A 25,686-nucleotide genomic window follows, 5' to 3' on the forward strand; every position below is an offset into this window, starting at 1 on the left:
CCCCTAGGGAGGAATGGGTGCGTGTCGCCATACCACACAGTCACCTCCTGGGAGCTTCAGCAGTTCCGGGTACCCCTGGCGGGCTCCCAAGGGCTCGTTCTCCCGCTCCGAAGTACAGCAGGTCCGAACTTCGGAGGAAATCCTCACTTCAAGCTCCGGCAGACAGGCATAAGTCCACGAAGGTTCTGACTCCATCCACCCAGCAGAGGGAGTCGCCCCTTCGGTCTGGCAGCCGTGTCCCAGCCTCCAAGACTTCGACAAGCCAGCCAGAACGTGAAAGACAACCAGTAGCCACGAGGAAGCCCGCTGCAGCTTGGTCCTCCGTGGGGAGAAACTAGTCCAGGACGGAGGCCTCCGTCCCAGCGGCGATGCCCGTCCTCCATCCAGAACCGCCGAAGTCGTACCACGACAAAAGGATGCCTCCACCCCAAGAGGGGCCCCCCTTCGTAGGTGCACCTTCTCAGGCAGAGGAGCATCTGACGGAAGGCCTAGGATATAGCGCGGAAGGCTCCGCGGATGAGGCCTCCGCGTACAGAAAAGTACTAGCCCTCATCAGATGCCACCACAGGCTAGCCAAACCGAAGCCCGCGACGGATGAGGACTGGCTCTCGGGCCTCAGCAGGTTGGTAGATACCCCCGTGCAGCAGAGGCCCTCACTGACTGGCTCCCTAGAGCTCCTTCGCCATCCTCGCGGACCCGATCATCGACGGAAGTCATCGCACCAGGTCTCGGTCGACAGGCACAAGCCCGTGAAGGTTCCGACCTCACCCGCCCAGCAGAGAGAGTCGCCCCTTCGGAGTAGCAGCCTTGTCCCGGCCTCCGGTTCATCGATGGCCTGCCCTGAACGAAGGAACCAACCAGCCAGCACGGAGAAGCCCGCAGTTCCATGGATCTCCGCAGGAGCTCCATCCGTCCAGCGGAGGCAGCCGCTGGCTCGACCCGGCAGCATTGCATCCATACCTGGTACCACGACAGCTCCAGTCAGGCTTCGTGGTCAACCGCTGGTATGCCATGGTACTCACACCCCACGGATTCCCCGGGAGGAGGTAGACCCATGACGGCTACCTCCGTCCCAGCGGCTCCATCCGTGATGGAGCCAGCTGCACCATTGTCTCGGCCAGCCCCATCCAAGCATCGGAGGCGGCCGCTGACATGGCAGAGTACTTACACCACACGGATTTCCCCGGGAGGGGGTAGACCCATGACGGCTCCATCCGTGACGGAGGCAAAGTGGCTTTCCCCCCTTGCGGGTTGAACAGGGCTCTTGCCGCTCCAGTGCCTGCCTCAGTGGCCGCTGGATAGGCCCCCACATCTTTGCCCAGTGTCTCTTCGGCTCCGTCCGCCCGTCGGATGTAGACGTTGGCATGTAATCTTTACCTCGCCTTGCCCCCCCCCCGTAGAGGAGCTTAGACTCCACAGTTAGCCTTCAGACCGTCCTACTCGGGCTCCAGGAGAAGGCGTTCAGGCCGCGCCTCTCGAAGTAGGTAGGAGGGGAGGCCTCCTACTCCGGCCGACGCCTCAGGTGGGGGGATGCCTCAAACGATCTTGGTAAGCATGGCGGGACCACGGAGCGGATCCGTGGACCGTAGCAGTACTAAAGGAGGGATACAGGTTGCCATTCCTAGTGGACCCCCCCCCACCTCTAATCCCAGATCAACAGGTGGAGTGGTTGGCACCCAAGGACCCCTTGAGAGTAGCAGCATTGCAGGAAGAAGTCTCGGCAATGCTGGCGAAAGGGGCAGTAGAACCAGTCAAGAACCCGAGTCCAGGGTTCTACAACAGGCTCTTCCTGGTGGAGAAGGCGACGGGGGGCTGGAGACCGGTCATAGACCTCTCAGCCCTCAACAAATTCATGTGCAAGACCGACTTCAAGATGGACACTCCGAAGTCGGTCCTAGCGGCCTTGAAGGAGGAGGACTTCATGAGATCCATAGACCTCAAAGACGCCTACTTCCAGGTCCCTGTCTATCCCTCCAGCAGGAAGTACCTAAGGGTAAAATGGGGTACGCAAACGTTGCAGTTCAAAACTCTCTGCTTTGGACTGTCGACAGCCCTTCAGATCTTCACGAGGGTCTTCGCAACAGTATCAGCCTGGGCACACGAACAGGGCATCCGCCTGATTCGGTACCTAGACGACTGGTTGTTGCTTTCAGCCTCAGAGGAAGTACTGAGGGAGCAAGGCGCGAAGCTCCTGCAGTTCTGCAACGTCTTGTGTATCATCATCAACCTGGAGAAGTCCCAGCTGATACCCTCCACCAGGATGACCTACCTAGGGATGTATCGTAGACTCTTGGTGGGCGAGAGCCTTCCCCTCTGCGGAGAGACTGGACAACCTAGAACAGATACTCCGGCCCTTCCTGTCGGGCCAGCCCAGGAGATCCAAGGACTGACAAAGACTGATAGGACTCCCCTCACAAGATAGTCCCGGTGTCCCCAGAGACGAAGGAAGTCCTGGAGTGGTGGCACGTCAGAACCAACACACTCAAGGGAATACCCTTCGCAGCCGACCCTCCGGAGCTGCCTCTGTTCACGGACGCATCCAAGGAGGGCTGGGGTGCCCATCTTCTCGACAAAACGGCAAAAGGGAAAATGGGAAGTCGAGGAGACGAACCTGCTCATAAACATGCTGGAGATGATAGCTGTACAAAGGGCGTGCCTAGAGTTCTTCCATCTACTCCAGGGAAATGCCGTGGCTCTGATGTGCCTACGTGAAAAAGCAAGGAGGACTGAAGTCGAAGGAACTGTGCAGTCTCACGTTGGAGTTACTGTATTAGAATGGGCCGAAGTGGAACAAATCAATATTTCAGCCAGGTTCATTCCGGGGAAGAGGAACGTCCTGGTCGACAGCCTCAACAGGATGGGTCAAGTGGTAGGGCCCAAGTGGTCCCTACACCCAGAAGTGGCCAAAATCCTCATCCTGAAGTGGGGCTCACCGGTGATGGGCATCTTCGCCACGAGACTAAATACACAGTTCCCCATGTTTTGTTCACCTGTGCCAGATCCAGCAGCAGCGTTCGAGGACGTCTTCCAACACCCTTGGGACAACCTCGGCCTTTATGCCTTCCCTCCCTTCAGGATGCTCAGACAGGTCCTCAACAGGGTGAGACTGGTGGCCAACCTGTGGATGACTTTGGTAGCGCCCTGGTGGCCGGAGAGAAAGTGGTTCGCGGATCTAAAGGAACTGACACGCCTTCCACCTTGGCCACTTCCAGACAGACCAGACCTTCTCCGGCAGCCTCACTTCCAAAGGTTCCACAAAAACCCTCGGTCCCTCCGCCTTCATGCGTGGAGGTTATTGAGCGTCTCCTGAGAAAGGAAGGATATTCATCGAGGACGGCATCGAGGATGTCAGGGTACCTGAGAGGTTCGTCAGTCGTGGTGTACCAGGCGAAGTGGGCTATCTTTACTAAGCGGTGCTCCTTGAAGAACATCAGGCCATTAGGGGCCTCCATTCACGAGATAGCAGACTTCCTGGCCTTTCTCAAGGACGAAGTGGGCTCGTCCATCCCAGCCATTAAAGGAGTCCGGGCAGCGCTGGGCCAAGTCTTCCTCCTGAAGGGCATCGACCTAGGTGCCTCCAGACATATCTCGATGCTCATCAAGAGCTTTGAGCAGTCTAGTTCCCCCCAAGCCGCTAGAGTGCCCCAGTGGGATGGGGCTAGGGTACTGAAGATGCTTTCGGAACCTCCCTTCGAGCCTCTCAAAGACATTCTAGACAAGGAGCTCACCCTCAAGACAGTCTTTCTGTTAGCTCTGGCTTCAGCAAAAGAGTAGGTGAGATTCATGGCCTGTCTTATGAGATCTCACACTCGAAGGGCTGGTGAGAAGCTACCTTCAGATTCTTACTCTCCTTCGTAGCCAAGACTCAGAATCCAGCTGTTTGGGACCCCAAGTTTGAAGGGTTCTCAGTGCCAGCTATCCCGCGTTCGGACAACCCGAGGGACTTGCTTTTGTGTCCAGTCAGGGCAGTACGGAAGTACCTAGAGAGGACGGCCAAACTAAAACCAAAAGTCTGTTCGTCTCCTCAGGACTGGTGAAGAAGCCGGTCTCCATAAATACGATCTCCTTCTGGCTACGCCAGGTGATCATGTAAGCCTACAGCAGTGCAGGGGTCCCTCTTCCAGGAAGGCCTAGACCCCACGACATTAGAGGACTAAGTACTTCGTTGGCCTTTGAAAGAAACATGGCAGTGGGCCAAATCCTGAGGGCAGGTACATGGTCTAGACAGTCTACCTTTACGACTCACTACTTAAAAAGGATTGTTCGAGGAGATCCTTGGACGGGTTCTCTCTCGGTCCCGCCATTTCCACGCTCCAAAAGATTTAAAGGTGTAGCCCCGGGGAAGCTGCGGGCAGTAAGTCCAAAAGACACAAGTTCCTTCCTTACCCCTTTTTTCCCCTATCACCTTCCCCTATATGCCCCTTAAATCGTTTAACTGCCATGAGATACATTGTCAGTGGAAGAATGCATCTCCAAGGATTTTTGTAGAGGTAGGTTACTTATTCACTAGAGAGTTTTTTGCGCAGTTTTCCCTATTTTCTCGTGTTTCCTTTGGGGTCGGCAGAACCTAGCCTCCTATCTAGGTCCCTTTTCTCTCCTCATCACGGTCTCTAGGTCTGGAAGGCCACTCCACCTCCTAAGGTGTAAGTCTCCTAAGAAAGTAGTTTGAGGTAAGTACTCCGTGTTGGAGCAAATCACAAATTTTAAGTAATTTGTATTTTTCCTAACAGTACTTACCTCGAACTACTTTCGGGTTATGGCCCGCCCATCCTGCCCCGAGTGCCTTACAGGACTTCGTAGAAACCTATCTGTCAAAAACTTAATGGAGCTCGAGACCTGAGCAAGCATGCTCTCTGACCCCGGGTCACCTCATGGCGTGTATCACTCCGCCAGAGGTTACCCCGCATAGAAAACGTGAGTAGGGTAAACTACAGTACACAAAATTCTGGTCGGTTGGGAGGAGATCCCAGATACTCCTAAGAAAGTAGTTCAAGGTAAGTACTGTTAGGAAAAATACAAATTACTTAAAATTTGTGATTTCTAGAATTCTGTTAATATTTTATTTTTCTATTTTGTATTTTAATTTTGCTGGGAAAGAACTAATTGAAGTGTTCATCTTTTTTTTAGACCTGAAATTACAACAAGAGGATCTGACAATTCTCATGAAAGTGCATGATTTTATGAAAAAAGATAAGGATACCAAGAATCAAAATCAAACAGAAGACAGCCCTAAAATTGATTGGAGTGAGAAGGTACCTCTTATCGATTCCAAGCCAAATGTATCCTTACCTTCTAGTCTTGAAAGTATACCTCTACCTAAGGGTGATATTGAGGTGACTTTCATGTATGGAGGTGATCTTGTTCCAGTTGAATCCATAAATCAATTCTTCTTAGGATTAGGAGCAGTAAAGGAAGGAGTTTCAGTGGGAGGTAAGATACTTGTTTCCATTCTAATGCTAATTAAATTTGATAAATTTGTTGTGGTTGTGTTAACGATTATAGAAATAGCTTTAAAACATTCCCCAGTTTAGCATGTTTATGAAAATCCAGTAGAAAAATATTTTAACAACTTAATGATGGCGTACATATTGATTTCTGTAGTATTAAGATTTTGCTAAATCACAACAAATCAAGTAAAAACATATTTTCTGGAAGAGGATCCTATATCTTAGGTGCTGGGAATATATTTCTATATTTCTACATCACGCTTGAAAGGCATGTACAGTTTTTACAACTTTCACAGTTTAAATGAAAGTGAAGTGTGGCCGCTTGCCTTGGAAAATATCATGCTCTTTTTACCTTTCATAACTACTGGCAGTTGTCTTAATTATGAAAAAAATTTTAAATGTAGTTATATGGTGCCTTTGATAAATCTACTGATAAAGATGATGTATAAAATTTATTCTTTGAAAAATCTAAAAAATTTCTTCTACCCTTACCTAGTGGAAAGTAGCCGGTGAACAATCACAGTCTAGAAGTTAACCCCCTTGAGTGAAAAAGAATTTTTTGTTATATTAGCATTGTCAGGTGTATGAGAAAAGAGGAGAATGTGTAAAGAATAAGCCAGACTAATCAGTATGTGAAGACAAAGGAAAAATGAGCCGTAACCAGAGAGGGATTCAGTGTAGTATTTTCTGGCCAATCTAATGACCAAATAACTCTAGTGGTAGTGATTTCTCTTTTGTTAAAAGGTTATTTGGATGTAAAATATCATGGTTTAGGATGTGCCATCCAAGAAATTGTTGTTTGGAAATTTTTATTCTGCTCCAGGTCAATTGTTACCATGGAGAAAGCAAAAGCAATCCTGAAGGTAATTCGGATGACAGGGTTACATATGGTATTAAGCCTTAATTAAAAAGCAAACCATTTGGGTCAACTTCGGATAGTTAAATATTTTAACTCTGTTGTATGGTTAAAGTATCTAATGATAAGTGTAAAGGTAATAATGTTGTTGTGATAATATCTGGTCTTCCTTGGGTAGTGATTTTACTGAGAATTATGCCTCATAGATTGAGTTTTCTAGGCTTTATATAATGTGAAAGATTAATTTGTTTTGCAATAGAACATTTAAAGCTGTATTTACCAGTGCCTTTTTTCCAGCTAGAAGTAATTTTATATAATGTCTTGGTTAATATTCATATTCTACTGTATTTTAGTAAAATGTTTTAAAGAATTAATATAACTGGAATTTCAGTTGAGTATAGAAATTATAGATTTGTATTTAAAAATTAGTTAATTTTGGTAAGTTTTGAAGATTGAAGCTTAATCTTATCTTTGTGATACACCAGCGTACAAGTTTCACATAAAATAAAGGTACCCCTTATATGTATTAGTAGTAGTCAGTCTGACAGTACTAATCACTAAAAGAGAACAAAGACCAGTAAGAAGGACCATAAAATAGTGCAGCAAGTGCATAATTATATGACTGTTTAGGTCAGACTGGAATTCAGGCAGAAATGTATTGGATAAAAAACAGCAAGAGAAAACTCATTACCTGCCTAACTTTGTAATTGGAGAAATTTACGTTGAAACTGTTGAATGTGGTGAATGTCCATTAAACCAAAGTCTGCGTTGTTTCCTTCCATCCATTTTTCATATATTCTTTTTAATGAAGGAATCACAATTGAGAAGTTTGAATTTTTCCAGGTGTATTTTTGTTTTATGTAAATTTTTTATTACAGAGAATATAGTGACATATATCTAGTTATACGGCATCAAATTGAAGTTATTTTTTTATTTTAATCATATTATTTAATTACAGGAAAGATTGTGTATCATTTCAAGACTTATTGTGCCGAGTTGGAACTACTGAAAATTTTAAGGTTCCCTGATAAGATTGCAGAAGTGCAGGTCCCTAAACCAAAAAAAGGTTAGTGTTGAATTGTGAAATATTTTGTACCTGTTGATCTGTCTTGTTACTGTATTTACTTAATTATTTTTAAAAAAGATTTTAACTAATGCACTGTTTTTCTAAAAATATTTTCAAGGTTACATGTTTAATGGTAATTTTGCTAACTTAACATGGACATTGCAGTTGAAATAATACTATAGTCCCATGACAGTATTTGAATATTGTTTAGTGATACTTAATATTTTCAGCTTTATAATACTTTTCTTCTTGATCATGTATCATGTATTAGTGATGAAAGAATTGGTTGCAGGGCATCAATGAATTGGTTTTATAGCTTGTTTAATCTATATGAAATTCCCTTAATGTTCTTATTGCTTCTTCTTGAAGCTTTATCGACGTCTACCCCTAAAATAATGATTTCCCATTCTCAATGCTACCAAAATGCCTATCCCTCTGGGAACCACCATGCCTTCTTGTGGATGACAACAACTAATTAGTCTATGACATAACTGTTTACCTCCTGCTTCTCAGTTCAATTTGTCATTGTTGTCTAATAAGGTGTGCTTATTTCGCTCCACAATGTAAATAAAATTTCAGTGCCCCAGTCTTGTGCCTCCTGTTGGAATAACCCTTGTGGTTTTTCTCTCCTGGAAAGCATCATCGTTAAGGTCGCTCTGACCTCGACCACTCTGCTTTCAGAGCTAGGAAGAGAAAGAATCGTGTGTGTTTCTCTTCTTCTTCCTCCTCCTCTGCCTCCTCATCCTTTTCTTTGTCCTCGAACTTTGATTCTAACTCTTCTTCTCAGTGGAAGAAAAGGAGGATTAGGTCGAAGAAGTCTAAAAAGACCAGCCCTAGTGACAAGTTGGATGGTACCCATGTGGTCCTCGTTCCTGCTCCCCCTCCCTTGAACAGTTAGGCTATAAGGGCCGGGGACAGAAGACACATACCACAGTCTGGGTACTGGCTATTCTGACTGTCTCAGTTTCCCATTTGTACTGGCTACCCTCAGAAGCCGTGGGTGACCGGGTAGCCTACCCCGGTATCTGGGACCAGTTGGGTAGCTTCAGCTGTTCCGGTGCTCTGGTAGCCGGTCGGAACAGGCGTGCGTACTGGTACACAATTGGTTTCTGGGTTGATGGAAGAACTACGGCGACCTTCATTTCTATTTCTTTCTGGCCACTGGATGGCAGCTCCTCCCTCTTTCGTTGACGTGCTGTCAGAAGAGAAGATGGTACCATTCGACATTGTACTCGAGAACATCTAGAGGATGAAGAATGTGGGGTGGTAGATCTATTTCCCAGTGCTTGCGTGCACGGGACCTTGGTTGACCCACTGCCTCAGTACATGGCACCGGAGGTACGGTGTTCCTCTTTGAGTGCCTCTGGGTTACGTACCATGTGTCTCCTCATGTGGACTTGGGCTTGCTCGAGCATTCATTGCCTTCCAACTACGTGTCAGATTAGAGTGGTCATACATGTGGGCGGTGGAGAGCAGATTCTCTTGAAATGCAATGCCTCACCCTTGCCTATGGTGACGGATGGGGTTGCTCAAGGGTAGGAGATCTCAGGGACTTTAGACCACAGTCCAAAGCTCACGGAGGCTGTCTACCCAGAGATGAGAGTTGTTTTTTGATAGGCCTGGGGAAGGCGGCCATGGCTCTGCTGGAGTGGAGGACTTAAGTAATTCATCAACATTTCAGTACCTCTCAAGGATCACAGCCCTTGCTGGAGCTGCAGTGATTGGATCTTGTATTCTTAACCCTGGATTGATTGAAGGATCAGAACTATGGATCTGAAAATTCGCTCCCTTCAGCCAAGTCGAACAAGCTCTTGCCTTTCTACATGACTGACATTGCCACGTCTGCGTTTTTTTAGGTAGACCTGTCAATTTGTGCTCTGACGGGGATCTCCTGCTGGAGTGACTTGATGCAGAAGGCACATCCTTCTCGGCCATGGAGGCTTTGGGCTTGGCCCCTCCATGCTGTGTTTTGGCTCGACCAGTGGTCAGGTGCTGTGACGTACTTTGCAAATTTTATGAGGTTAGCAATCCTGGAAGCTTTGGAGAAATACAAGTAAGAGCTTTGTGCTGTCTGAAGGGAAGGCCATCACTCCTGTCACATGAGACAGCAAACCTGTGGGGCTCATTTGATTTTGAAGAGGCGAGACAGTGGTTTCTCACTTCTCAAACAAGGTAACCCTGAGGTGACATGCGTATTTTGAAACTCGTCGGTGCGGGATGCCACGTTTCTGCTTATGAAGACTAATGTTCAGGCAGTGCTGGACTCATGGAGGTCTCCTTTGCAGGGCTGGACTACGTCTGCTTTGCAGGGCTCCCTGATCCATTATGCTGTTGTCTTCAAGGCTCCTGCGCTACAAATGGAACAGCAGCCAAACCCTCATGGATTTTGGCAGTTTTTGGTTAAGAAAGGGCCCAGCGCCAGTTCCGAGACTCTGTCCCACTGCACCTGTAACCGCTTCTCAAAAATAGCCTGTGCGTGTACAGTCTTTTCAACCATCACAACCAAGTTCTTCTGTGAAGGGTGGTGATGGGAAGAAGCGAGTGTGAGGGAGATGCTGAGAAAGGTGTGCTCCCTCTCTCACTGCTGAGAGTAGTGGCAAAATCATGGGGCCAATCAAGTTCCCATCAAGTCTCCAACATCGCCAAAAGCCCTGTCTTTTTGGGAGAAGGGGTAGTGATGTTGGAGAATAACACGCTTGAAATCGTTTTAGACAGATCTCCGGGCCTATAAAGTTAGCTTTTCCTGGTGGAGAAAAGGGGGGGTGCTGAAAACTAGTCATTGGCCTCCCTCTGTTGAACAAGTTTGTGCATCCATCAGAAAGAGAGACTAAATGCTTTTAGTAGATCTGAAAGATGTGTACTTTCAAATACCTGTTCATCAGACCTCTCAAAGTACCTCCGCTTCTCCCTTTACGTTACTGTGTACTAGGTCAAGACTCCGTGCTTCGGATTGAGTACAGCTGCCAAGGTGTTCACTTGGATGTTCACCATGGTAGCTGCTTAGTTGGCATGATAAAATCATATGATTCCCTCAAGCACAAAGTTTTTTTTAATTAATCTGTTAAAGATTCACTAAAATGGATTGATTGCTTTATGTTTGGATGATCTGAGAGACATTTGCTTGTAAGCTCGGCCACTAGATTATCACAAGTTGCTCTTTTATGGGATAAAAGTCGGAATTAGTACCTAACTTGTATAGACTATTAATTAAATTCAATGGTACCTCAGTATATGAGCATGGTCCATACCAGGAGAATGCAGGTAAACAGAAGCAATTTTTCCCATAAGAAATAAAGAAGTCATGCAGTTTATTTCACATGTCCAAAAATACATATGCACTTAGTTTTAAAGGTTTGTGATGCTTTATGAACAGCAAATTATAACCCTAACATAAAAATGAAAATTAATAATATACAATAAAGAATAGAAATATTGATAAATTAACCTGCACTTTACCTTTGAGGAGAGTCCATGGTTGGCATACAGGAGACGAGAGAGGAGGTGTTACTGCTTAGAGGGTGAATGTCCCTCCATTAGGACTTTGGAAAAAATATTGGGAGTTCTCTCTTGAATGCCATTCACTATCACTAACCAAATCACTTGTTATATGTTTGCTCCTACACGGATAGAAACCCTCATCCTGTAATTGGAGTATATTCAAGTGAAGCTGAAAACATGTATGATTTGAGCAAAGCTGGAAACACGGCTGTTAAGATACTATAACGAGGGGTCAGTAGTTTTAGGTGGAGTGACAGAAACAGACAGCAACCTTGAAGTAACCTTAATTCAAGTTCCGAAGGAGTTTGTCCTGCCTCCTTCGCTAGATGCAGTCAATTTCCAGTTGGCTTGCAGTGTGCATGGCAATTTCTCAGATAATGACCTAGCAAGAGACACAAGCCTCGGATATTTTGGCCGTCCTTAAGGTTGAAGGGGTAAACTTACTGTTTTTAGAATGATATATTGTTAATTTATTCTCATCATTTATTTATTTCCTTACTTCCTTTCCTCACTGGGCTATTTTTCCCTGTTGGAGCCCTTGGGCTTATAGCATCTTGCTTTTCCAAATAGGGTTGTAGCTTGGCTAGTAATAATAATGATAATAATAATAATAATAATAATACCTTCATACCCCCTCCCAATCACCTACCAATATTATCCCCTGACCATTAGCTTCAACTGACACCTCACCCTCGTAGCTCACTTTTTCTTTTATCATTGACTTTATTTAATTTTCTTTCATATTTCATCCATTCTTTTCAGTCTAGGGTTATGCCTCAACCTTTCATTCACCCAGATCATTTCATGCTTTGATCACCTGGTGTTCATATACATGCCTTCCCTCCCTACAAACTTGTGATGTCAATGAATAGGGAATACTTCTGACTTCAAAACTGAATAATGTGCAACCGATGGTACTCCTTACCATTAATTGCTAGATTGTTTTATTACTTTACAAGGTGCATGAATATGTTGAAAGGAACAAAAATGAGCAAGTTTGAGGTAAATTTTATAGTTAAACATTGATAAACCTAGATTTTGGGGAAATAAGCAATATGAACATCAGGTGAGCATAGAAACATAAAATTTTAGCATTAAAACAGTTTTTATGATAATACAGTATACTAAAAAGGACAAATTATGGTTGAACCCCATGTGAATTAAAATTTCTGTAACAACCATGTCTTACATGTTGTACTGTATAGGTTTTTAGGATGATGTGTATTTTATGAGAGAATTCCTACATTTAAAACATTAGAGGAATATGTTATTAGTTCCATTAACATATGCAAATGATTTTTATCTGTTAACTTTGAGCTTTTCACACAAAAGTTCATCTTTCTACCTTCATGCAGATTCTCTGGAAGTTTAAAAATGTTACTACATTACCTTGAACATTATTGTGATAGAGATTTAAATTTTTAACCACATAACTTTTTATCATTTAAATGTTTGTCACTTTTAGTATGTTTGAAGGGTAGAAAACTTGCATTTTATCAAGTTAAATGTTGTCATCATAGCACATATTTATTTGCAGTATTTATACACATATAATTTTTGCTTTTTTCATTTTAGTTGTGACGTTTTCGAAGGATGAGATGGCAAAAGCAGCAAAGAAATTTCATAAATTTTACTCAACTATCATGGCTCCAATTGAAGAATTGTTGAAAAGCAAAATTAAAAAAGGTAATTTTTTAACAATCATTTTATTTGAATACTTATATTTATTTATGTTTCTACATGTATGCAAACCTTTCGTCCTTTAAATAAGGAAATATCTCCAGTGGAGCTGGAAGGGACTTTTAAATCATTAACGAGATCGTTAATGACAGGTGGTAAGCATAGCCTGGTGTGTCATATCCAAAGTTATTTAATCTTTTTCTTATACCTTTTTGTTTGAATGTTGATATTGGCTTTGTGGTAATAAAGGAATGAAGCACCAATTTGTAACGAAACTGGAGATAAATCCACAAACTATGCTAGGGGCATAATTATTCACATTTATTCCTTCTTTACTGAGTGTAGATTGTGCTCTTCCATAGGTGGGTGTTTGCATTTAGGAGCGAGAAGGCTAAGTCTTTTCTGGCATAATTCTTGTTATGCCTAGGAATTTTTGGATTGACTGTTTAACAATTTGCTCCTCTCATAGATTTATTCCAGCCAAGCCTATTCTTTCTAGGTATTCCCATGAATTTATAGAGAGACTGTTTAGCCCTCTGCTCCCCTCATGGAGTTCTCTGAAGCTTCTGTATATGTCCCTAGCTTGGTCCTGGAGAGTATACTTCAGGAGCAGAAACAAGTTGGATTTACAGCCGCAAGTTTTTTCAGAGTTATGAAGTTTGAGGTGATCACCACCCTCCAAAATGCTGAAATCTCCTTTTTAAAGAAGTGTACGCACTGTCGGGGACTTTCCTCAAAGAGACTCAAAACAGAGGGCACATCCTTCTTAGCCACTGAGGTGGCAGCCATGGAGTCTTCTGTCATGGCCATCCTCCAATCTGTCTCAAGGCTTGCCCAGTGGTCAGGCTTAATAATGTATATTGCAAGGTCGACAGGGTTATCAATCCTTGAGTCTTTGGAGGAGTACAAGAGTTTTGTGCTATCTGGCAGGAAGGCAGTGACCTTTTTGGCTCACCAGTTGGTCAACCACTGAGCTAGTTGGGTTTTAAAAAGGATGGGTACTTTGGTGTCGTGATATCGAGTAGTCATGTGCAAGTCGCTTCGGAGAAGTGGAGAACTACTTCGCAGGAGTCCCTGATCCCATCACAGTTCTTCAAGAGCCTGGTCCATTGAGAGTTGCTTTAGCCAAGTCTATGGGTGCGACCATACCTACGAGATCTGGGGTAAAGAAGGCTGCTGTGCCCTTCTCTACACCTCAATCAAGACTGCCTGTAACCTCCTCTGCTTGAATGGATCCTGTGCATGCACAACCCTTTAGATACACCCCACCTAATGGGGTAGGAAGGAGGATAGAGGGAGGAGGAGAGGAGGAAAGTGCTGAGATTGGCGTTTCATTTCTGCAGCTACGAGTAAAGGGATGCCTTTCTTGTGGTAATGGGGCAAGAGGCATTGGGCTTAGCCTTGGGTAGTACTCAAGACGGGTACTCGCTAATTTTTCTGGACAATCGATCCCACCCTGTTACAGATTGATAGTGTTTACCAATGATCCTCCAACATGACTGAAAGCTTGGTCTTGCGGGCAGAGGGAAATGATTGTTGGAGAAGAATGTGCACAAAGTCATGTGAGATTATTCTCCAGGCTTCTACAGTTGACTCTTCTGGTGGGGGAAATTTATTGGGGGCAACAAACAAGTCATTAACCTCTCCTTGTTCCAATTTCTTTAACCTATAAAGTTATGGTATGGTACTGAATTCCATCAAATAAGGAGACTTCTAGCTTTCATTGGATCTGTAGAATGCATACTTCCAGGTACCCACTCATCAGCCCTTTCAGAAGTACCTCTGCTTTTTCCTTAACGGTATTATTTACAAGTTCAAAACCATGTGTTTTGCACTGTAATGCTCCCCTGATGTTTACTCTAGTTGCAGAATCAGACTATTTGTACAAGATATGTCTGTTGATTTATCTTGACGATTGGGCGATCCTGGTCTCCTGCATGAGGCAGTTACTCAAGTCTCATACCTAAGCAGAGATTGAAGTACCTGGCCATGCTGTTAGGCACAGCAGCAGCAAGTGTCTTTTCATCAGATGATTGCATCAGCAAGCTCAAAAAGGTAATACAACCATTACTGTCCAAACCAGTACTCCGACCTCGGCATTAGCGGAGCCTTTTGAACCACCAATCTTCGCTGGAGAAGCATGTTGCATGTAGATGCCATCACCACAGATCCCTTCAGTAGTGTCTGAAAGATCTGTAGTCAGCCTCCTGCAATCCCTTAACCATCCTGTTTCAATGGGACAGGAGGTGTGGGACAATCTGCCTTGGTGATTAGATGAGGAAAATCTCACGAGGAGGTTCCTCTTGACTCCACCTCCAGACATGTAACTACTCTCAGTGTTGATGTGCAATAACACTACTATAGTGGTTTCTGTCAAATAGCAAGGGGGCACGTCCTTATGCACTCATTGCTGACGGACAAAGAGCAGACGCTCAGCTGCCAGAAGCAGGTTGTAAGAGCAGATTGGTCTCTACATCCTCTGGGAGCAGAAGGCTCTAGCCATGGAGGGCTCCCCATGATTTAACCACATGACATAACAGGAAGCTCCCCTGGTCCTACTTTCCAGTTCTACCCCTATGAGAAATGTTCAAAGATTCCTTCCAACATTCATGGGATCACCAGGACATCTATGCCTTCCATCTTTGACCTGATCTGCCCGGTAATCAACAAATTGTTGATTATGCCAAGACTCAGGATGACAAGGGTGGCTTCCAGATGGCTTCAGGCTAAATCATATCCTAATCTGCTTGCTCTTCTAGTAAAGGTCGTGAAAGAGCTACCCCTCTGACCCGTTCCTCTCAGTCAACCATACCCGTAGAAATACCTCCAAGCCTTAGAGTCCTTGGCTCTTCATGAGTGGAGACTATACAATATCTCATCTGAGGAAAAGTCTTTTAGGAGGCACAGAGCTGATGTTAGGATGTCTCCAGAGGTCCTCTACAGCTGTTTTACCTGGCTAGGAGGGTTATCTTGTGCAATTGGTGATATAAAAGAGATAGTTTTCTCATCAGAGCAGTTTTTGCACTGATCACAGATTTCCTTGTGTTCCTATGCAGAGAGAAACTCTCGGTTGCAGCTGTTAAAAGCCTTACAGTATATTGATCTTTTGTATGACCTTCCAACTGAAGGGTGCAGACCTCTACGCTTGATTGGAGTTTCCTAGGCTCGAGAAGACCTTTGAGCAGGGTTCTCGGAATGGGATGGGACCTTGGTCTTCAAAGCTCTTATGCGTATTCCATTTGGGCCTTTGTGGAGTTTGCCAGACAAAGTTCTGGCTCTTTAGGAGTGTCCTTATGCTAGCTTTAGCATCAGCAAAGAGAGGTGGTGAGTTACACGGACATTCTTTTACAGCTAGTCACACTGAGGGGTGGAAAAAGGTCTTCATTTTTGGTTGTACTTCGTGGCTGCAACCCAGAGCTCAGCGGGTAATGCTCCCAGGGTTCGAGTCCTTTTCCATCCCTTCCCTTTGTTAGGAGTCGGGTGGTGGTGATAGAGAGGAGGGTACAGTACTGCGTTGCTATCTGAAAGGGACCCAACACCTCATGCCTAAAGGTCAGAGATTAGTATTTTAGCACTAGCATGTCCAAGAAAGTGATGTCAGGGAACGTAGTCTCTTTCTGGCCTCGTAAGATGGTCTGAAGAACATATGAGGCATATTACCGAGAGAGTCGAGGTGCCAGGTAGGACCAGAAATCATGAAGTCAGGGTCTTTGGCTTCAACCTAGCCTTCAGGAGAATCCTGTCAGTTTGCTGTGTTGAAGGCAGGTGTCTGGAAGACAGGCCAACTTCACAGACTTTTTTTGTAAGTACCCACAACTCGCTTGACACCTTTGTGTGTGGACTTTTGGGGACTGTTCAATTAGTAATATAATCAACCTAGCTCCCTTACAGGGTAAGGATGCATCTCATCTATGGTAACGTGTAGATATGAATCTAGAATGAACAGTAGTGTGACTGGTTCTCCTTCATTCTTCTGTCCTCCTTGCAAGGACAAAATAGTCGAAAAGTTACATGTGGGTCGGACCAGATGCTGGTGAGTTTCACTTTAGAGTTCCTTTCTTAAAGTTTAAAGAAGTACAGTATCTGTCTCCATATTGTATTCCTTTAAAGAGTTGGATGATGGTAGATCCTATACCAACTCCCTAATCTTTGCTTGATATTTGTTTCCAAGGGGGACCCTTGTGTAGAAAGGATCTCCAGTGTTCTTTGGTTACACGTAGACATGTACAGCTCAGGTCCTATTAGTCTATCACCCTTACGAAAGGCGGATGTTTGTTGCGATGGTCCTCGCTTACTTTCTCCATAGATCAAGCATTGATCACCATCAGGGAAGAAATTGAAACTTCCAATTAGGATTATAAGGGACTTACAACCCTTCATGCTGTGAGTGCACCTAATTAAAAGATGAGGGTTTGTATGATGTGTAGGAACAAATGACCATCCATCCATATACCAAGGCACTTCCCCCAATTTTGGGGGGTAGCCGACATCAACAAAAGAAACAAAACAAAAAAGGGGACCTCTACTCTCTACGTTCCTCCAGCCTAACAAGAGACTCGACCGAGTTCAGCTGGTACTGCTAGGGTGCCACAGCCCACCTTCCCACATTATCCACCACAGATGGAGCTTCATAATGCTGAATCCCCTACTGCTGCCTTACAAACCTGAATCCTTTAATCCAACTTCCTTCCTCAACCACTGCTGTCCTGGGTCAAATGTCATAAGTTAAAGCTCTACAACTGGAGAGAGTAAGGCTCTCTATCTCATGCATAATTATTTCCCGTATGTTGTAGGTAGTCGTTCAGAAAATATTGTCGTAGAATTTTTAAAATAGATTATTAAAAGGATGATTTTAAATTAGTCGTTAAGATAAACTATTTAATTAAGCTGAATAAACTAAAGGGTGCATTGTTAATATTTTGGCGGGCTAAGTTTTATAGATTATCCCAGATATTGTGTAAAGTGGGTATATCTAGTTCCCGTTTAGTCCCTAAGCCTTTTACTCTTCTAGATTGATTATTGTCTGTTTAGTCACAAATTACGGTGTGTTTCCTGTTACCAGTCAACATGGTTCTTACAGATTATTTTAACAAAGAGCATAATTACTTTCTTTTACTTCATTTGGTATATGTTGTATTAAAAGAGATGTATGATTAATTTGAAAATTAAACTTCAGGCAGTGGTTAATCATTTTACCATTTGCCTTCAGTTACCAATTACCTAAAGTAGGTAATTCAGGTAATTAATTTTAGATATTGGATATCCTTTGATAAATGTAAAGGAAAAATTGGAAAAAAAAGTGTGTGGAGTACTATGCGACAGGAAAATAGGGGTTAAGTTGAAAGGTAAAGTACACAGGACAGTTGTGAGACCGGCAATGATGTATTGATGTATGGAGCGGAGACGTGGGCAATAAAGAAGACAGAAGAGAAGAAGCTGGATGTGGCAGAGATGAGAATGTTGAGATGGATGTGTGGGGTGACAAGAAGAGATAAGATACGGAATGAGGTAATTAGGGGCATTATAGGAGTTAGAGAACTATCAGATAAGATCCAAGAAAGTAGACTGAGGTGTTATGGTCATATCATGAGAAGAGATGAACAGTATATTGGGAGGGGAGTGATGGAAATTGAGGTACAGGGAAAGAGAAGGAGAAGGAGACCTAAGCGAAGGTGGATGGACTGTATCAAGGATGACCTTCGATCAAAGGGATTAACCGTTGATGAAGTGTGGGACAGAGGTATATGGAGAACGCTGGCCAGAAACATCGACACCACATAAAAGTGGGAAAAGATGCAGATAAAGAAGAAGTCCTCCAACCAGTGATAGTATGGCAAACCTTGTCGGTGTCTTCAGACATGTATTATCGCTAGACCACACCGGGCTTTCTTGTATGTTTACAACTTTACCTACCACATTGAAAACACTGGTCTTCATCAGTTTAATGAAGCTGAATAACAAGGTACCTGATTACTACTTGGATGCATGACCACTTTGCATGAAAGGTAGATACCTTTTTAGCTCAAGGAAAATCTAGAATTTTTGCACAACTTTTACCATGATCTATCATGTGTATTGAAATTCAGGCTTTCTGTGAACTATAATAACTCTCAATATCCCTATTCAGGACACAAGAGAAATGGTCTGTAGAGCTGGACCATCTTCTTTCAAGTGCCCTAGAAGGTTATCGCACTAATCAGTGCCCAAGAATGTCATCACACATGTTAATAAAATACATGTTAATAAAATACCAATTGTGTATTTAATGGACATTATCTTGAAGAATCCCAATGTTCTTATGAAGAATACTAGCTTCTAGGTTTTTTAATGGCTGCTGCTGTAGCCTTCTGATTTTTAATACAATTAGTTATAGAGTTCTTTTTTTATATGTATTTCAAATATTTTTTCAAACATTTTGGAGCCTCTATATTGTAAACTTTTTTTTTAGATTATTTCCATTAAAATATACACCTATTGAGAATAAAATTTTAATTAGGTTATACATTTCAAACCTTTGTTAACCTTTCACTTTCCTATACTGGCATCCCACCTCCATCAGAGTGTGAGAGTCAGCAAGATGAACATAAGGAGAGGTTCTCAGAAATAAGTAGATTTTAATCATAATTTTTTTATATTTCTTTTCTAACCTGCTGTTCACATATATGCCCACCCTCCTCCTCATTAACTTGTGATGTTAAGGAAAACGGAATACTTGAAACTGAAGAATGGGGAAACTTTTAGCATGGTACTTACCATTCACCTGTAGATTGTTTAATGTATCCTTTGAAGGAAAGAAAGTGGGAAAATTTCTTTCAACAATAAGGATGGCATCTGGAGGTCTGTTCCCAAACCCTAAATCTTTTGGAAGGCTGGGAAGAGAAAAATTTTAATAATATTAATTTTAATAAAAATTATTTTGATAATTTTAATAATGAAAATAATTTTAGTAATAATTTAAAATTTTAATGGAGTAAATGTCAACAAACTGACCTTGAGGATTAATATGAACATCAGGGGAACATAGAAATAGATTTATTATTAAAACTTATTTCTTAGCTTTACAAACCCAAGTTCTTTCAAGTTACACTCCCCCCTCAACCATGTCTCTCAGTCCTGAGTCAAAGGTCAAAAGGGAAGAGCCTTTGGCAGGGTGTCCACACTCATTACCTGTCGTTAACTACCTCATTAATATTCTCAACAGCTGTTCCAGAAAAGGACTCAGATTGTACAGCTAGGAAATGTACAAATTATATGTGTAATTTGATATTTTTATGTATTTTGAAAGTTTATTTGCATGTCAAGTTTTATTATTCAAAATTTTTTTACATGTTCGTATATCTGTCCAAAGTTATGAGGAGTTTGTTTCAATACAAACACATTACGTTACCCTAGCATATCCCCTGCATTAGTAATCTCAGAACATTCTTCAGAAGAGTTCTCTTCACATATCTTAGGTACCCGAGTGCCCCTGATGGTGTAGCTGTTCTAGGCCCATCAGAGGTGAATAATTTACCAGGAGCCTAGTTTTCAAACTCGTGGCAAAGAGGCTATAGGGGCACATTGAATGATTGATTTGAAGTTTTCTGGTATCCTGACATCAAATGTCATTAATGCCTCGTGCCTTCCACAAGTGTTGGTAGACCTCTGTATCCAAATCACTACTCTGAGAGGAGGATTGAAGTATTCTGCTGAATATATATGCAATGATGTTTTAAGCCCCTGGAACATTCCTCAGGACCATTTCAAATGTTAGGAAAAATTTCCATTACCGAATGACAAAGGGTCTCCAAGTGTATGTTTATCCCTTTAGACTGGAGTGAATACTAAGAGGTTTTGAAAGATATTTATGAGATGTGCTCTTCAACTATGAATCAATGCATACTAGTGTAGTGCTCTGTGGTGGGAGCTTAAGTAGATTTTTCATATTGCCTTTTTGGAAAAGAAAGTTTATGTGGCAGAGAATAGATTTCTTTGCCCGGTGTGAGCTGGTCAGTGTTATTTGCACAAGGCTAAACATATTAGGATAAGGTTCTGAATTTTTTTTGTGGGTTTATGATTTCAAATTGTTCTCTTTCCAAAAATCATGTTATTTCTTGTTTAAGGTTCAGTCACCGAGGCTCTCGGAGAATTGGATCCAATTCAGATGAAAGAACTGAAGGACAGAAAACATGATATTAGAATGCAGCTTCATCTCTTAACATCTCTAGGAATCTCTCTTTGGAAAATATTTCATTGACTGCTCAGTGGCATATCAAGCTGTTTTTTGCTAAGCTTTATCTTAGAGAAACATGGTTTACTTATCAAGATTGTGCTTTTTTTAGGTGCTGTAGTAGCTGTGGAGGATGTATGAAAGGGAATTTAATTATGATTATGTAATTTGACTTAGGTTATAGTATTGATTTTTTTATTTTGAAAATACAGTGTTGCATAATACAGTAATACCTTGAGATATGAGCGCTCCAACATTCGAGCATTCCGATATATGAGCCAACCTCAGGGCAAAATTTTGCATTGAGATTTTAGCATGCTTACAGATATTAACGCTACGTGGCCGAGCGCTTGGGAGTGCTCTAAGCCCACATCACTCGCTCATTTCAAGTGATCTCCTACCTCTTTACACATCTCCCTAGCATCTCCCAACTTGTGTTTGTGTTATTTACATGATTTTAACTGTATATTTGTGAACATTCTTCATAATAAGTCATGGATCCTATGAAAGCGAGTGGTAAGGTTGGAGTGAGAAGAAAAATGCATGATGACGATATAGGTGAAGCATGAAATTATCGATATATATAATCCTCAAACGGAAGGATGCAATCAAGAGCACAAATTCTTCCAAAGGCATAACCATCATGTCTAAATTACGGACTAATATAATTGACGAGATGGAGAGGCTTCTTTTACTGTGTATTAAGGAAAAGCCGCTGGCAGGGCCTTTGAAACAAGGGGAAACAGCTAAGGGTGAGGAGACATGAAAATCTGTGGAGACATATAAAGCTATTTGTGGATGATTTGATAATTTTAAAAAGCGAACTGAGATCCACTCAGTTGTAAGGCATGGTGAAGCTGCAAGCTAAGATGTGAATGCAGCGGAGAAGTCTGTTAAACATTTTGCGTCACTTATTGCTGCAAAAGGCTACATCCCCAAACAGGTCTTCAACTGTGATGAAATGGGCCTTTTTTGGAAAACGGTACCACAGAGGACATCTGAAAAGAAGAAACTGCTGGGCAATAAACCTATGAAGGATAGATTGGCTTTAGTCTTATATGCTAATGCCAGTGATGACTACAATCATAAGCTACTATAGGTGTATCACTCTATGAACCCACAAACTTTCAAGAGTCACAAGATCTTTAAAGTAAAACATCAGGTGATGTGGTGAGCTAATACAAAGGCATAGGTTACCTGGCATATTTTCACGGAATGTGTAAATCTAGCCTTTGGCTCAGCAGTCAAGAAATATTTGCTGGAAAAAACCTGCCATTGAAATGTATCCTCTTCATAGACAATGCCCGTGGCCACCTTCCAGGTCTTGAATGTTAAATTCCTAATGAATTTTATTTCATTAAGGTCCTCTATCTCCCCCCCCCCAAGACTATTCCACCCATGAACCAACAATGTCATTTCTAATTTTAAGAAGCTGCACACAAAGAATTTGTTTAAAAAATGCTTTGACTTTGCAGATAATAAAAACTTCACCCTTTGTAAATTTTAGAAGGACCATGTCAACATTTTAAATGTTTTGAAAATTATTAATGATGCATGGCATGGTGTAACTCAAAGAACCTTAAATTCAGCATAGAAGAAATTGTAGCTAGATTCTGTAGCTGAAAGGGATTTTGAAGGGTTCAATCCACACCTTGAGCACAAGCTCATTGTGTTGAAAGAGATTGTGTCTCTGGGAAAGTCCATGGGGCTGGAGGTAGATCAAGCAGATGTCAACGAGCTTGTCGAGGAGCACCAAGAAGAACTCACGACTGGAGAGTTGATCGAGCTACAGATGATGCAACATTCGGAGATGTTACAAGAGATCAGTAATGAGGAGGAGGTTGAACCAGAGGAATTTATTTCTTCAAGGGTGATTAAGGGAGTGTTGGCTAAGTGTGTGGGAGGCTGATAGGAATCCTAACAGAAAGACAAGCTGGACATAACTGACTTTATTCAAATGATGAGCTTATATACAAATGGTTAGAGGATGACATTGGCATAAAATTTAAACAATGTGAAACATGCAATGTGAAGCTTAAACATGTTTTTCTATTATCAGTGCAGGAGAGAAAGAGAGAAAAAAAGAGCTAAAGCATTACAGTGTATAAGTGTTTATGAAATACACATTCATTACCAGGCTCCCCCCCCCCAAGAAAACTTTGAGACTGGAGAGACAAAGCATCTACTATGTACTCAAGCCAAAGATATTGCTATTAACTTTCAGGTTGCCTCAGGATGGTAACAGAGGCTGGAGCCTATTGAAAGGAAAGAAAATGGGAAATTTTTAGTTTTAGGGTAAACGTCTATATAAAACCAGGTTTCGAGAGAGAAGCATTATGATTGTCAGCAGAGTATTAGAATAATACATACTATTAAAATTCCTTTTTACATTTCTATTTTATTACTCTATTTGTAATTATTTATCCCTATATGACTGGAGTAAACTATTTTTTTAATGGGATATGAAGTTGGAGATTTTTGTTGATTTCATATTGCTTCTACCAAGTATTTAGTATGTTAAAAGGGAATCTTATTTACTCAGTGGATGTTGCAGTCCATCCTTATTCTTCCTATACTTTTTTCTTACTTTCTACCATAAAAACGATAGACCGGTATCGTTACTGAACTTTTAAAGGTGTCAACTTGCATTATAGTCATGAGTCCAATTGTCAATTGATTATTTACAGTTTTCCTTTTTTCTTATTTTAGTGAATTATGTGGTGTTATGCAGCTGTTTGTTATTTCCATAGTAAATGCTGTATTTTACTTAATCCTTTTCTTATTTGATTATATTATTCTTTACTGCTTCTGTCTATCTTCAGATGTAAAACTATATAATTTTTTTCCATTTTATAACAGGTGTTCACTATGTACAGTGCACCTTTCATAAGGCAATACATATAGATTTTTGTATTGTTTCTCATGGCTGTTTTATCATCGCTTTCTACCTTCAGCTTTTATTCTCTTTGTTTGGTTCTCTGTTCACCTAACTGTCCAACTTCTTTAGCTTTGAGGAACAAATCCTTAAGGATAAACCAGTGTTTTGAAGTGTCAGTCAGTGGCCTTCTTAAATTATTTTATGATGATGGTAAAAATTTCACACTATCAAAGTAAGGCATAACTTTTGACGTTAGAATTGTAGATGTAGGTTATTTGAGCCATTCAGTGTCAATGAGTTTGTTGTCACGTTAATTGCTCTCTATAGGTTTATTAGATACTTTATTGAAGGATGTAGGTATAAAGTTTTTATAACTTTATGAAGCTGTTTTTAATCATGTGATTATGTCCCTGACATTTCTTGTAACATGCAATAAATGATTGTTCTTTTCTGTACAAAGAAAAGGAGAAAATTTGTTTCAAATTGTATATTATCACAAATGTTTTCTCTTAATTTTTCAGAGATAAATATATATACATTCAAGACAGAACTATGTGAATGGGGCTCAACATGTAAAGAAAAGGGCATTTGTCCTGGCTATCATAATAATGAAGATAGACGTAGGTGTCCTCTTACTTACAAATACAGGTATGTTGTGGAAATATGGTTTCATGGTTTCTTATCCTTGGTTGTGCATGTTTATTAGCTTTCTTAGAACAAAGTTAATTTCATCCGTACAAATTTATTATACCAACTTGATTGGTCTTTGTGAAATCAGCACTTCATTCATACCCGTGGATTCCTACCACGTTCTCTTTTGTCGAAACGGACAAAATTAGGTGCTTCTCTGGCGTTTCTATTAATTGAAATATTTTTAAAACCATAAATGACTCGATATATGAACTCCATCGATTACAAAATTTTATTTGGAATGTATGGAGATGGTGTAACAAAAAGCTACTTAAAAAAAATATATGATGTGTAATAAATCATGTACACAACCCCAGCTCTGGGAGTTAGTGATGAAAAATAACAATGCTGAGCTCTTCCCGAGTCTGTGTAATTGGAATTAGCACACTTTAAATTCTTTAGCAACAACCAATTTGAGAGCAAGTCTGGTGCCAGCAGCCGTGGTAATTCCAGCTCCAATGGTATATATTAAAGTTGTTAGGTTAAAAAGCTCATAGTTTGAGCTCGGTTCTGGATTGGCCGGGGAGTTCCGTACATACCTGGAGGTTATTATTTATAAAATGATTCCTGTAATGACATATCATAGAGTTTTGTAGCTTAAGAATTATATTGAAGGTTTAAAAACTTCCTTCTAAGTCAGGGCCTTTTGAGAACAGGAAATGCATCTTCTTTAGATATTTAATATATAAATCCAAATTTTGTTTTACCCTTATTAAAATTGATTATTGTATATTACCATGTAAAGAGCAAAATTTTAAGACCAGTTTTTGATGGATAAAGGTAGGGTTCGCCCATTAAACAAGAGATACTTTCGGAATTAAGAAAATATTTATTTTCTCAACCTCTGTTGGTGTTGTTGTTAGGGTATTTCAATTGAAAATGGTTCATTAATAGGTTAGTAGTTTGGAAGGATTGACTTAAAGTCATATAATATACTAATTTTAAATACAGTATATAGTATAATATACTAATTTTGAATACAGTATATAGTTATATGTTTAAGTATAATAGGAATATTTAACAGTAATTTTATCTTTATTTATTTATAGTAATGTACTCAGGCTCTATTGTGTGAATTTATTGGTACAATAACCTAATTGTCCAAAACCTAGAATTAGCCATATTTATACCAGTAATTAATGTTTCTACTTACATAGAAGTAAGGATGGATTGACTTAACAGCATATAATATGTTCAGTATAATCATACAATGTACTTGTGTCTTTTAAGTAAAATAAATATAAGAATTAATTTATTCTCTTTTACATTACTTCCGTCATCAAAACTTGTTTTGAACAACTAGGAATGTTTACATTACTGTATTTGCCAAGAGAGGGCAGTAGTGGTGGTTGTCTTAAACCT

General features: G+C 41.4%; 1 protein-coding gene across 1 annotated transcript in view; it reads left to right on the top strand.

Moving 5' to 3' along the window:
• LOC137624324 (uncharacterized) overlaps nt 1–25,686 on the top strand; it is a 381,551-nt gene that overhangs the window by 196,148 nt on the left and 159,717 nt on the right. The window contains exons 9-12 of the mRNA XM_068354998.1: nt 5,128–5,430; nt 7,262–7,369; nt 12,443–12,553; nt 24,156–24,282. Coding sequence (XP_068211099.1) covers nt 5,128–5,430; nt 7,262–7,369; nt 12,443–12,553; nt 24,156–24,282 — 649 coding nt within the window. The remainder of the gene's footprint in view (nt 1–5,127; nt 5,431–7,261; nt 7,370–12,442; nt 12,554–24,155; nt 24,283–25,686) is intronic.

The sequence above is a fragment of the Palaemon carinicauda genome, chromosome 31, assembly GCF_036898095.1.
Source record: "Palaemon carinicauda isolate YSFRI2023 chromosome 31, ASM3689809v2, whole genome shotgun sequence".
NCBI lineage: Eukaryota > Metazoa > Arthropoda > Malacostraca > Decapoda > Palaemonidae > Palaemon > Palaemon carinicauda.